The sequence below is a fragment of the Myxine glutinosa genome, chromosome 3, assembly GCF_964187855.1.
Source record: "Myxine glutinosa chromosome 3, kmMyxGlut1.1, whole genome shotgun sequence".
NCBI lineage: Eukaryota > Metazoa > Chordata > Myxini > Myxiniformes > Myxinidae > Myxine > Myxine glutinosa.
This window is the reverse complement of record NC_136263.1, coordinates 191661246-191674957: the sequence shown is the minus strand read 5'-3', so window position 1 is coordinate 191674957 and position 13712 is coordinate 191661246. Positions and strand designations below refer to the sequence as shown.

Below are 13712 nucleotides of genomic sequence, written 5' to 3'. Positions count from 1 at the left end.
CTTGCGAGTACGGTGACAATCCCCCCCCTCTATTTACATGCAATGGTTTGGTCCAAAGCGAACGGCTTGCGAGTGGTGACAATCCCCCCCCTCTATTTACATGCAATGGTTTGGTCCAAAGCGAACGGCTTCCGGAGTTTGGTAAAGAAATCGCCATCGCGTGCACAAACGCGCAGGAAAGCGAATGAATCGCAAATTCGTTTTTATTAGTTGTAAAACATAGTTTAACGCCAACATAGTTTGCAAACGTGAAATAAATGAATACGCTCTCAAATGTGCCATCCGAGGCAGAGTGTGCCCGCCACGTTCGGCACACGCGATCGTTCGCTGCTCTCTGATTGGTTGAATCGTTTTTTGGACATAGCTCGGTAAGTAATTGTCCGATTAATATGAAACCTTGAAAAGGCACATCCTCGGGTCCCCAGCAATATACCTGGCAAGTTAAAAGTATATCGGACCCGTGGTTGTCGAGAAACAGCGGTCACAGACAAACGTACAGACAGACAGACAGAGATTACTGGAATTATAGATAGATATATATATATATATACATATATATATATATTTTTTTATTATTTATATATATATATATATATATATATATATATATATATATATTTTATATATATATATATATATATATATATATATTGTTACGTTCCGCGGATTAGATGTTATTTAGCGAGCGGTGGTATTGCCGCGACCTAACAGTTCCCCCGATTCTTCCCCAACTCACCCGATTCACCCAGACGTTGGCCAAATCGCGCTATGCCAAATCAATGATAGAAAGGACACGACGACTGGGAAAGAGGAAACGACGCAAGGGGTACAGTTCTCAAGACCTCCGGAGGAGGGTATAATTACAGTGGTGGAGAAAAGGGGTAGCTTACAAGGCAGTGAGGTAAAGACACAGAAGAGATGGGCACTTAATTACCGTCTTATCTTATCCCAGACAGACCACAGACAAACGGAACAAGGCAGACTTACACAGGGATTGATGGCAGGAAGGGACAGGTAGGTCGATAGCACAAGGTGCACCTTGGCTCGGGGACAGGATAAAGCACGGTCCAGAAGATGCGGGGAGGCCTCACAGCGCTCGGAGGGGACGTCTTTGTTTCTCCAAGCTCAGCGCGCATCTGACGTCACCTCCCTCTCACTGCGCATGCTCAGCGGGGAGTGACACACCCTCGGCTGGTTAGTTCCGCCCCACTGGGGCCGGTCCGCCGCTTCCATTGGGTGCGGGGCTGGGGCCGGTCCGCCGCTTCCTCCGCCCTTGACGAGGAGCTGACAGGGAGCCCCTATTTGGTAACCCCATCGAGCACATGTTCGATGGCGGCTCGTTGGGAAGGCCTGGTGCCCTCCCAACACCCCCTACCAACCAAGCCGGAGTGAGGATGCGCACTTCCTGCGCTCGTTGTTGTTGTTGTTGTTGTTGAACTGTGAGGAAGAGCTGCGGGGAGGTATTGGGAGGTCCTAAACTTCCTAACGGTGCCATACAATCACATTCTGGTGCAACGAAGGGTCAGAATTAATGGAAACGAGTCCTTAACTGACATAGACTAAGAATAACTAGCAAGATGTCCTATAGTTGTCTTACATGAGATGCGGTGAACCTGGGCACGACATTTAATGGGGGAAATAGGGGGAGGTCGGGTCTACAGAGTGTTGTTTACAGAAAATGGGACTAGGGAATGGGGGATTGGGGATAGTTGGGAAGTATTGAGGAAATAGGGGAATATTTACAAGCGGATATGGATGGATGCAAATCCCATATCCGCAACACTGCACCCTTCTCTACCTCGGGGCGGCCCGACCCGATAAATTTTTACCTACTTTAGTGTGGCACTCAGATGTAGTTCCCTCTACTATTAACTCAACCCTGAGTGCGACAGTTTTACAGATGTTCACAAATGAGTAAATATGTCCCCCTGCGACATTGCACCCTTCTCCTAACAGAAACACACCCACAAGGATAACCGAATCGCGGAAAGCATCCTCAAACTAAACATACAGCCGGTAGGGAGCATTATTTATACAACACTGATATTTACACTACGATCCAGGACCTGTTCTTTGAGGAACACATGCAGATGTTATGCATAGGGAGAGCACGCATGCCAGCATCGATACACCAACCCACGAGTGCCCTGTGGCCCTACGGCCTTTAATAATGTGCAGAGCACCCCGTCCAAGCACCAAAAGCACCACCCCATTACGCACAGTCAGCACCATCCGGTGCACCAATAAAGTGTTCATAAAAATGCACAATTAAGTGTCCATGGTCACCGGTGGTGTCGCAGCCGGCCGATGTTCTGCCGCTGGTCTTGCCTTCATGGAGTGCACTTGGCCTTCTGGCTTCTTTAGAAATAAAGAAAGGCGCCAACCGCGTCCATTTCTGAATTGTGGCCGTCAGGGGGGCCAACTAAAAGTGGTTCACCTGTATGGCATAGGTGCCACGTTGACCCAGAGGTCCATCCACGGGTGGTGCTTGACCGCAAAAGAACTGCGGTCCATTGTGGGCGGCCACAAAAATTGCGGTCCATATGGTGTATCGATCCAGGCAGCAAGCAGCGGAAGTACAGGCCCACAACTGCGGAGCCAGCACCTCTCTCTCCTCTCTCTCTGCCCCAAAGCCAGATCCTCGGAGGTGGGAGACAAAAGAAGACAAGTGAGTAAGGTGGTAAGGGCGCAAAAGTGCACGCAATACAAGGTAATGTACACTGGGGGCACATGGGAACCAGGTGAGACAGGTACGTTCCTACCGTACGCCCCCCCCCCCACCAGGTAACCTACATGGCCCCTCCCTTACCCCTTACTGTATCCACAAAACACAACACTACCCATAAACATCTACTTTACACATCAACAACGTCCCTACTGTCTTCCCTGTTCCTCCCATAAACCAAATTCGTCTTCTCTCCCTCCTAACCAATCAAATTTGCCATTTCCAACTCTCATCAAAATCTGCCATCTCCAACTCATCATCAGTCCCTCCTAAGGAGGGAGAGATGGAATCACCCCAATGTCTCATCCACGTTGTGATGCGTCTCACAAATCCAAACAGCAATTCTCCTTTCCTGCAACACAAAACAAAGAAAACACAGGTGTGGAGTCATCAGCATCACCTCAGGTAAGTGGCTGCGTATGGTGCGACAGGTTCATCAATCCTAACTATTTCCTAAATGACTTTAACAACTTTACATTACCCGGGGTCTTTCCCTGCCAATCCATTGGCCAACTTATACTATGGGTTCTAAAAACCAATTCCCATTGACCAAACTGTGGTGCTTCTCAATTTGGGGTCTCACTCCCCCGATTCATCTCCCGGTGCCCTTGCACAATTTCTGGGCTGCGACGTGTAGCTCTCCCAGCAGGTCTACCCACCTGCACACCTCCACCACTGCAGTTGCCACCCGAGCTTACCTAGCTCCTCACCCTAATCTAACTAACTGGGGAAGGCCCCTCCTGGCTCTGTCACCCCTCGGTGCCCTCTGGCACTGGGCTACCCGGGTCCGTCCTCCGGATCCTCGGGCCCCATCCACAACAACTACTACCGGCTCCCAGAGCCCACCTGCGGCCTCACCTGGCCGACATCCTCACAGTGGTGGAGTGCCCAAACCAACTACACACACTAACAGGCTACACGCCCAGCCATTTCCACAACACTAATGCACCCATCCAATCATCATTCTTCCACCCGCACCACAGATGCCAATATCCAACCACAATTTACCTATACCCTCTACCTAACACTTACACTACCCGCCCCGGGTATCCGTGATGGGGGTCCACTCTTCCCCCATCCACACCTTCGCACCACGCACACCACTCCATACCACTTACTCCAACTCTCTCCACACCACTCATTCTCTGCTCCATATATTCCACACACCTGTACTTGCACACCTGTGCTCTCATACTTGGTGCCGCCTGCACCCTTCTCTCCCCCAAGCGCATTTGCGCTGATCCACAACACTCACTACTCACCATGACACTCATCCGCAATGCTCTCTCATTCATCACTTGTACACTCACACACACCTCGGAGCATTGCCTCACCGATGCCTCATTTGAAGCTGCTCACCAGCACTTCCATTCACACTGCATCATCTGCTCTGTCTACTCCCTTCTAAAACTCGCGCTCCTCCGTCTTCCCTTGCACTCAGCGCTCCCACGTCATTATCAAACACTAAGCTACTACGTCCCCACTACAGGTACCAAGTCTCTTACTTAATCTTAACGTCACCTAAGGTCATCTTCTAGGTCCCTACACATTATCCAAGCCCTCCCTGGCTCGGTTGTCATAGCCACCCCATAAACTATAGCGCATTTGCCCCCATCATGGGAAGGGTGGCAGGGATGCCACCCTTACCCACCGGGCCCATCGCTCATCAATCCCCCAGTCCTCTGGCACTAATAAGCCCCCCTTATTCAGAGGTACTGGGTCCCGCCTCGGCATCTAAAGCCGAGGCAATCCACGGGGGCGCCTGCTCGCCGGTGTAAAGCCTTATCCGGTCGGCGTGGACGATCCGAGGGAGGGCTCGTGGCCCCCATTTTGATTTTTACTACCACGTCACAGACTTGCGACAGGACGACCCCCGGGCCTTGCCAGGGAGAGGTGAATTTTGGGCACCTACCCTTCCTCCTCCGGGGATTGAAGAACCAAATCTTCATCCCCGGAGTGTACTGACTCCCCTGGCTCCGGTGGTCGTACCTGCGCTTCATCTTTTCCCCCGCCAGATGGAGTTGGCGGCGGGCGAAGGCATGGACTAGCTCCATGCCTTCCTCTAGGTGACGTGCGTACCCCTCCCTCGGCGGGTTAACCACTGTGTCTAGCACGGGACCGCATAGCAAGTCGGCGGGAGCCAGTAACTCCCGCCCATACATAAGCAACGCTGGACTGCATGCGGTGGCCCCGTGCTGGCTGGTTTGGTAGGCCATGAGCAAATAAGGGAGATGTTCGTCCCAGTCATCCTGACGGGTGGCGGTGAACAGTGCCAGTTGTTGGATTAAAGTTCGGTTGAATCTTTCCACCATCCCGTCAGATTGAGGTCTTAAAGGCGTTGTTCTTGTTTTCCGAATTGACAGGAGACTGCACACATCTTTTAGCAATTTGCTCTCAAAATTTCGTCCCTGGTCGGTGTGCAACTCCTGCGGAATCCCATGCCGGCACACAAATCCTTCCACGAAGGCCTGCGCTACCACCCCTGCTTCTTGGTTGGGGAGGGCGTAGGCCTCCGGCCACTTGGTGAAGTAGTCCATCACAACGAGGATGTACTTATTACCTAGGTGGGTGCGGGGTAGTGGGCCTAGGATATCCATGGCCACCCGCTCTAGGGGGGCCCCCACCTGGTGTAATTGAAGGGGGGCCCTCATCCTCCGTGCTGGTCCCTTTTTGGCAGTACAGGCGTCGCATCTCCGACACCAGTCCTGTATGTCGCGCCCCATATTCACCCAATAAAACCTCCGGCGTACCTGCGATGTCGTCTTTGTCCTGCCCAAATGGCCGCCGGGGCGGGTACCATGCACCTGTTGCAATATATCGGTCTTAAATTTATTTGGGACTACCACCAGCCAGGAAGTTTTATCAGAGGGAACCCCCACCCACTTGCGATACAAGATGTTATCCTTCAATTCCAGGGTTTTCCAATGAGCCCAATATGCCTTGGTCTGTGCCCCGAGGGGGGTGACCTCTTCCCCATTAGGTCCTCATGTACCGTCTGACACTCTTTTTTAATTACCCCTACGTCCTTTTTCATCTCCTTCTGTGTTGATTTTAAACCCTCTATTACCGCTGTGTTCTTCTTTACCTGGTCCCCCAACTCCTTTTGTCCCACTGTCAGCTGTTCTACTCCCAGCGTCAACTCCTCTATACCACCTTGCAATTTTACAGTCCCCTTTCTCACCACCTTCTCCATGCGCTCCTCAGTGCCTCACCTCCTCGCGCACTCCTCCGACCTCCTCACTCACACGTCTTCTGATCTCCTCTCCCATCACTTGCATCTCCTGCCCAGATGCCACCCTCATCTGCTCCATTTCCTCCCTGTGAGCATCCAATTTAGTTTCTACCCCCATTCTGACCCCCTCTATCTGCTGCCCCATTTGTTTAACTTCCCTTTCCGCTTGGTCCCTCATGTCCCTCAATTTGCCTTCCATACTGTTTTCTAACCCCTCTAACCCCTTTTTCATCCCTTCCATTTGATTCTCTTGAGCGGCCATTCTGTTTTCTACCCCCGTTAACCCATGTTTCACCCCTTCTATTTGATTCTCTTGAGCGGCCATTCTGTTTTCTACCCCCGTTAACCCATGTTTCACCCCTTTGATCCCATTGTCTAACCCCTCAAATTTAGCTTCTAGCCGTTCCCCCATTTCTCCCATTTTGCCCCCCATTTCGCCCCCCATAACCCCCAATTGCTCACTCTGAGCCCTTATTTGCTCACTCTGAGCATCCATCCGGTTCCCCATTTCGCTCCCCAATCGCTCACTATCAGCCCTCATTACCCCCATTTGCTCACTCTGAGCCTCTATACTGTTTTTCAAACCTCCAATTTGGTCTCCCATTTGTCCCATAAGGGCCCTCATTTGCAGGAAAAAAAGGTTCGAATCCACCAGCGGCACTGCTACGGTCGCGGGCGCGGTCGCCGTAGCCATGTGCGAGGTGCCATTTTGCGCGCCCGTAACCTCGTACGCGAGGACGCCATTTTGCGAACATGCCGCCCTCACTGCTTCGCTCTCCTCATGTCCCTCAATTTGGTCCTGGATCGACCCTGCCTCACTCTCCTCTACCGGAACCCAGCCGTCTTGATCTCCCATAGCGCGACTTTCAAAATTCGGGTTTTTTGTAAAACAAAATCAAACTTCGGTGACTTGTAATTTTGAGCGCGTTAAGCGCGCTTCGGGTCCGTATCTCACTCCCAGACACCAATTGTTACGGTCCGCGGATTAGATGTTATTTACCGAGCGGTGGTATTGCCGCGACCTAACAGTTCCCCCGATTCTTCCCCAACTCCCCCGATTCACCCAGACGTTGGCCAAATCGCGCTATGCCAAATCAATGATAGAAAGGACACGACGACTGGGAAAGAGGAAACGACGCAAGGGGTACAGTTCTCAAGACCTCCGGAGGAGGGTATAATTACAGTGGTGGAGAAAAGGGGTAGCTTACAAGGCAGTGAGGTAAAGACACAGAAGAGATGGGCACTTAATTACCGTCTTATCTTATCCCAGACAGACCACAGACAAACGGAACAAGGTAGACTTACACAGGGATTGATGGCAGGAAGGGACAGGTAGGTCGATAGCACAAGGTGCACCTTGGCTCGGGGACAGGATAAAGCACGGTCCAGAAGATGCGGGGAGGACTCACAGCGCTCGGAGGGGACATCTTTCTTTCTCCAAGCTCAGCGCGCATCTGACGTCACCTCCCTCTCACTGCGCATGCTCAGCAGGGAGTGACACGCCCTCGGCTGGTTGGTTCCGCCCCACTGGGGCTGGTCCGCCGCTTCCATTGGGTGCGGGGGTTACCGGGCTCCGCCCTTGACGAGGAGCTGACAGGGAGCCCCTATTTGGTAACCCCGTCGAGCACATGTTCGATGGCGGCTCGTTGGGAAGGCCTGGTGGCTGGTGCCCTCCCAACACCCCCTACCAACCAAGCCGGAGTGAGGACGCGCACTTCCTGCGCTCGTTGTTGTTGTTGTTGTTGTTGTTGAACTGTGAGGAAGAGCTGCGGGGAGGTATTGGGAGGTCCTAAACTTCCTAACGGTGCCATACAATCACATTCTGGTGCAACGAAGGGTCAGAATTAATGGAAACGAGTCCTTAACTGACATAGACTAAAAATAACTAGCAAGATGTCCTATAGTTGTCTTACATGAGATGCGGTGAACCTGGGCACGACATTTAATGGGGGAAATAGGGGGAGGTCGGGTCTACAGAGTGTTGTTTACAGAAAATGGGACTAGGGAATGGGGGATTGGGGATAGTTGGGAAGTATTGAGGAAATAGGGGAATATTTACAAGCGGATATGGATGGATGCAAATCCCATATCCGCAACAATATATATATATATATATATATATATATATATATATATAACTGTGAGAAATAGTAGAAACTCCACAGTACGAGCAGGGCGTCTCATTTGCATTGAATAAATAATCGGGAGATTGAATAAGACGCGGACGTAGCTTCAGGGCTTCGATCTTTAATTCGACAAGCTTTCGACCAACAAAGGTCTTCTTCTGAGTCGGCCCCAAGTTCAACGGAAGTATATACATATATATATACTGTATATATATATATATATATATATATATATATATATAGATATAGATATATATATATATATATATATATATATATATATATATATATATATATATATATATATATATATATATATATATATATATCTGTGCATTGTGTCTTGTCACTGAACTACTCAAACTTTTGTAAGTCGTACAAAACTTCTGGTATGCACCTATCTCTCCCGTGTGTATGTCCTAAGGGTATTGTTTTTGAAAAAAAATGTGAATTTTTTTTTTTCAACTTAAATCTTCAACTTCGATTGTTTATAAATTGTAATATCATGTATATTACAAATACATTTGTGCAAAATAATTGTTTGTACTATGATTGGTGTAAACCATGACAAAACAGCAATACAGGTACAGCCATCTATCTTTCTATCCACATATCTGGGCAGTGTCTGTGTTGTCACTGAACTACTCCCTCAAACCTTTGTTTCCGTGGAGGTGAAGTGTTTTTAATAACGTGGCTGTGAGGAGTTTTGAATCAAGTGGTGCTGAGGTGTTTTGAATTACGTGCTGGTGAGGCGTTTTGAATTACGTGGTGGTGTGTTTGGAATTACATGTGGTGAGGTGTTTTGAATTAGGTGGTGGTGAGGTGTTTTGTATTACGTGGTGGTGAGGTGTTTTGTATTACGTGGTGGTGAGGTGTTTTGTATTACGTGGTGGTGAGGTGTTTTGAATTACATGGTGCTGAGGTGTTTTTAATTACATGGTGGTGAGGTGTTTTGTATTACATGGTGCTGGGGTGTTTTGCATTACGTGGTGGTGAGGTGTTTTGACTCACGTGGTGGTGAGGTGTTTTGACTCACGTGGTGGTGTGTTTTGAATTACGTGGGGTTGAGGTGTTTTGAATTACATGGTGGTGAGGTGTTTTGAATTATGTGGTGGTGAGGTGTTTTTAATTATGTGGTGGTGAGGTGTTTTTAATTATGTGGTGGTGAGGTGTTTTGAATTATGTGGTGGTGGGGTGTTTTTAATTATGTGGTGGTGAGGTGTTTTTAATTACGTGGTGGTGTGTTTTGAATTACGTGGGGTTGAGGTGTTTTGAATTACGTGGGGTTGAGGTGTTTTGAATTACGTGGGGTTGAGTTGTTTTGAATTACGTGGTGGTGAGGTGTAATCGTCCCAAACCTCCAGTCTGTACCTACCCCTCCTGTATGTATGTGCTGAGGGGTTCTTTTTTGAATTGTTTTATATTTTTTCAACATAAATTCCCTATAAAAATGTAATATCACAAACACTACAAATACATTTGTGCAAAATAATTGTTTGTATTATGATTGGTGTAAATCATGACAACACAGCAACTTAGGTACAGCCATTATCCTCAGATAACACAAGCCCCTTCCTCTGTAACGACGCGTGGTGAGGCGAGCCAAGTTTCTACTGATAGTAGGCAAAATATAGGCAAAGGTGATGCATTTCACTTGTGTCGATTCATAATAAGAGAATAATGTCACAAGAAACCCCAGCAAAGCAATCTTGAAGCTATCACATTAGCATGTAGATAACCCTGTCGTTGGCACAACGGTTAAGGTGGCTGGGAATCTTCGGGTCCTGAGTTTGAGCCTCTGTCATGCCGATGAATTAACAAAAGGTGGACCGACTCAGCCAGTCATCCTTCCGACGTCAGAAAAATGAGTACCAGCTGACAGGTAATGGGGGACATTGCATCATTGGCACAGCCACGTGCCCCCTGAAAATGATGCAGCACAGCCGCCACGGAAAGCATACGAACCACCACCAGCAAGTAGATACTACATTTGCAGAGCTTAACAAACAGGTCTCGCACCAAGGGGAAGTGGTACAACACTCACTCCTGGGTGAGTTCCGCTATTTCCGAATCCATAGCCACCAATTTTTTCTGTAATATTTCGGACTCTTGTTCCAGGTTCACTTGACCACCTGCAACACTCGGAGAACTGGATACCACCTGGAACGACACGAACAGCATGCCAAAATGAGGTTGTAGCAACTGTAATCGGGTTGTGTTGTTGTCTACGGTTTCTGTATAATGGAGCTCTCCGTATCTATTGTTTGGACCTGCCATGCTGACTTGTTTTGGCGTCAAACACAAAAAAAAATTATTAACTCATATAACATTCTGGATTTTGAATGGATCTTTATTTTATTGTCTTGTGTACTGACTAGCCTGGTGTTGGCTTAGCGGTTAGGGTGCCGGCTTGGGATCCTAGGATCCTGGGTGTGAATCCCGGTCGATGGCTGAATTAACGCCAGGGTGGCTGACTCAGCCAGTCATCCTTCCGAGGTCGGCAAATTGAGCACCAATTCACTGGTAATTCCCTGTGTGTCGCAAAAGGCGGCCAACAGGGTTGGTGGCAGGAAGGGCATCCGGCCATAAAGCATTGCTTCAAAAAGGGGACCACGGTGCCCGAAAAAGGCCAACCCCTGCTCTGCGGGAAAAATGGCCTCGAAAGGTGGTCCTAAAGGTGGTCCACCTTATACTTGTTCTGTTTTTCCATTTTTGGGCAACAGTATTTTCCTTAATTTAACATTACGTGTTAAATTATAATACTGTACCGTATGGCAGAAAAATATAAAAATTTGCATTCTGCGTCTTTCTGTGTTGTACCGCAATGCAGGAAAAATGAACTCCGCCCGCTCATTCTGTTTAAAAAAATTTAAACACTTTTCATGAGGATGCAGCAGAAGAAATGGCGCCAATATGCACTGACAGTTTTCTTTACTGATATGGTTCCTCGGAGTATTGGTGTCGGACAGAAATTCCACTTGGTGAAAAAAAGACGGCCTTTGTACAAATGTATTATGGAATGAAAGTAGGATAGCAGATGCAATCAGCGACTCATGGGATATGGAACACTGTTCACGAGTCAAATGGTTGGTATGACTTGAATCGGAGCAACTTAGCCAGCTGAAGTGATACATTTACCAGATGATTGCTGTCTGACACAAATACTTTTTCAAATCCGTTTTTTGTCTTGAAGAAACAAAACTGGGCCTCAATCATCCATCAATCACCGAATAACAAGTAGTCAGTACACAAGGAACCACCACCTTTAGAGGCCATTTTTCCCGGCAGAGCAGGGGTTGGCCTTTTTCGGGCACCATAGTCCCCTTTTTGAAGCAATGTTTTATGGCTGGATGCCCTTCCTGCCGCCAACCCCGTTGGTCGCCCCTTGCGACACACAGGGAATTACCAGTGAACTGGTACTCAATTTGCCGACCTCGGAAGGATGACAGGCTGAGTCAACCCCCTTGGCGTTAAATTAGCGATCGACCGGGATTCAAACCAAAGATCCTAGGATCCCAAGCCGCCACCCTAACCGCTAAGGCAACACCAGGCTGTAACAAGTTTAAGGTGGGAGGGGTTAAATTTTCCACGGATACGTGGGAGTATCGGCGTGGAGGAAGAGAAAGGGTGGGGAACAGATTTGTGGACCGCGAATAGCAAGGCTTGACTGTAATACATCTCAGTTACAAGTTTAGCACCAATAAACAGTACTTCCTGTTTGCCATACTGCATGGGAGGCATATACTGTACAGTGTACAGCATACAGACGATAGTCTGGTGTTGGCTTCACGGTTAAGGTGGCTGGCTTAAGATCTTAGGGTCCGCTGTCGTGCCGTTAAATAACACCACGTGGGTTGACTCAGCCTATCATCCTTCCGAAGTCGGCAAAATGAGTTCCAGCTTCCTGATAATGAGGGAGTCCTTGTTATTGCAGTGGACGGAATATGCTGCTCAAGTCAAGTGAAGCTCCCAAAAGATGTTCGATTGCACTAATTAACCTGTCTTTCAGGCTAACGATGAAACAAGAAAACGTCATGCGGAGCATGATACTTGCAAAATCCGCCCACCACCACCCCCCAAAAGTTTTCCATTGTTACAGCAAATTGTCCATTTCGTGAAGATTAAAATTTGCGATCTTGATCAAAGCTCGGGTCAACAGGATGAAAAGTGACAATTTTTCAGATGAAAAATGATGATTTTAGAAGTTTGACCTTGAGTTGACCTTTGACCTTTTGACCTCAAAAATAGCTGGTTTCCCAATTCAGTGAGGCAATACGCAAATGCTGTTCAATTTCCAAGCCAATCGGATGAAAATTGATGGTTTTTCAGATGAAAAGTGATGATTTTGGGAGTTTGACCTTGAGTTGACCTTTGACCTTTTGACCTCAAAAATAGTTCGTTTCCCAATTTAGTGACTCGGTATACAAATGCTATTCAATTTTCAAGTCAATCGGATTTAAAATGGCGATTTTAGAAATTTGACCTCCAGATGACCTTTGACCTTTGACTTCGAAATCAATAGTCTTCTCAATTTGGACGACCGAAACAACTTGGTGAAGTTTCGTGACGATCGGTTTAGAAGTGTGACCTGTAGGCCAGTGACAAACAGACAGACAAACAAACAAACAAACAGACGGAACCACAAATGCAACCGCCCAATATACTTGAAAAATCTTCGATTTTGCAAGTAATGAACAACAACACAACACAACAGGCATTTTTAGGCCATTTTCCTTACTCGAGCGGAGGTTAGCCTTGCGGTCCCCATGACAATCTTCTCCATCTTGCCCTATTTTCTGCATCTCCCCTTGTTAACCCCCTTGCCCACATTTCTTCTTACACCACCTTTAGCCAAGTCTTTCTCGGTCTTCCCCGTCCTCTACTTCCTTCTACATTCATTTCCATCACTCTTCTCAACCAGTCACTTTCATCCTTCCTCAACACATGACCAAACCATCTCAAACTGTTTCTCTTCACAGCCTCAATCACAGGCTCTATTCACATCATCTTTCGCAATTCATCATTTGTCTTCCTCTCTCTCAACGATACTCCACACTTCCACCGAACCATTCGCATTTCCACCCTTTCCAGCCTTCGTTGCTGCTCTACATTCATTACCCATGTCTATAATGAAATGAACAAGTTGTCCATAAAAGAAACCGAATTTTCCAATTCGTAAAGTGAAGTTGCATTCATGTGACAAAGTATGGATGACTCCTGAAATTACGTCATTAATCCACAAACGGAAAATAGCATTTCACTCTGAAGACATTTTGAATTGGCAGAGATTAAGAAGCAAGGTCAAGTCAAGTATCGTGGAAGCTAAAACAGAGTAATATATTACGCGCATCCAGCGTTTGAAATGTTCCAACCCCTCGGCATGGTATCGTGAAATCCATGTTTTAACCGGAAACCAACGGGATCACATGCCAATACCTGTACCTGGAACAGTCAGGGAGGATGAGTTGACGATCGAGAACGCTATTAACGATTATTACATCCGCCACCGAAGGAGGATGGAGGTTATGTTTTCACCCCTGTCTGTCTGTCTGTCTGTCTGTCTGTCTGTGAACAAAATATCTCAAAAATTTGTTAATGGATTCAGACGAAATTTGGCAGAGATGTAGCG

The 13712-nt window shown here is 47.7% G+C and overlaps 1 protein-coding gene across 1 annotated transcript in view; it reads right to left on the bottom strand.

The window, feature by feature from the left end:
* SWI5 (SWI5 homologous recombination repair protein) overlaps positions 1–13712 on the bottom strand; it is a 35303-nt gene that overhangs the window by 19391 nt on the left and 2200 nt on the right. Inside the window, exon 3 of the mRNA XM_068109610.2 lies at positions 10128–10243. Coding sequence (XP_067965711.1) covers positions 10128–10243 — 116 coding nt within the window. The remainder of the gene's footprint in view (positions 1–10127; positions 10244–13712) is intronic.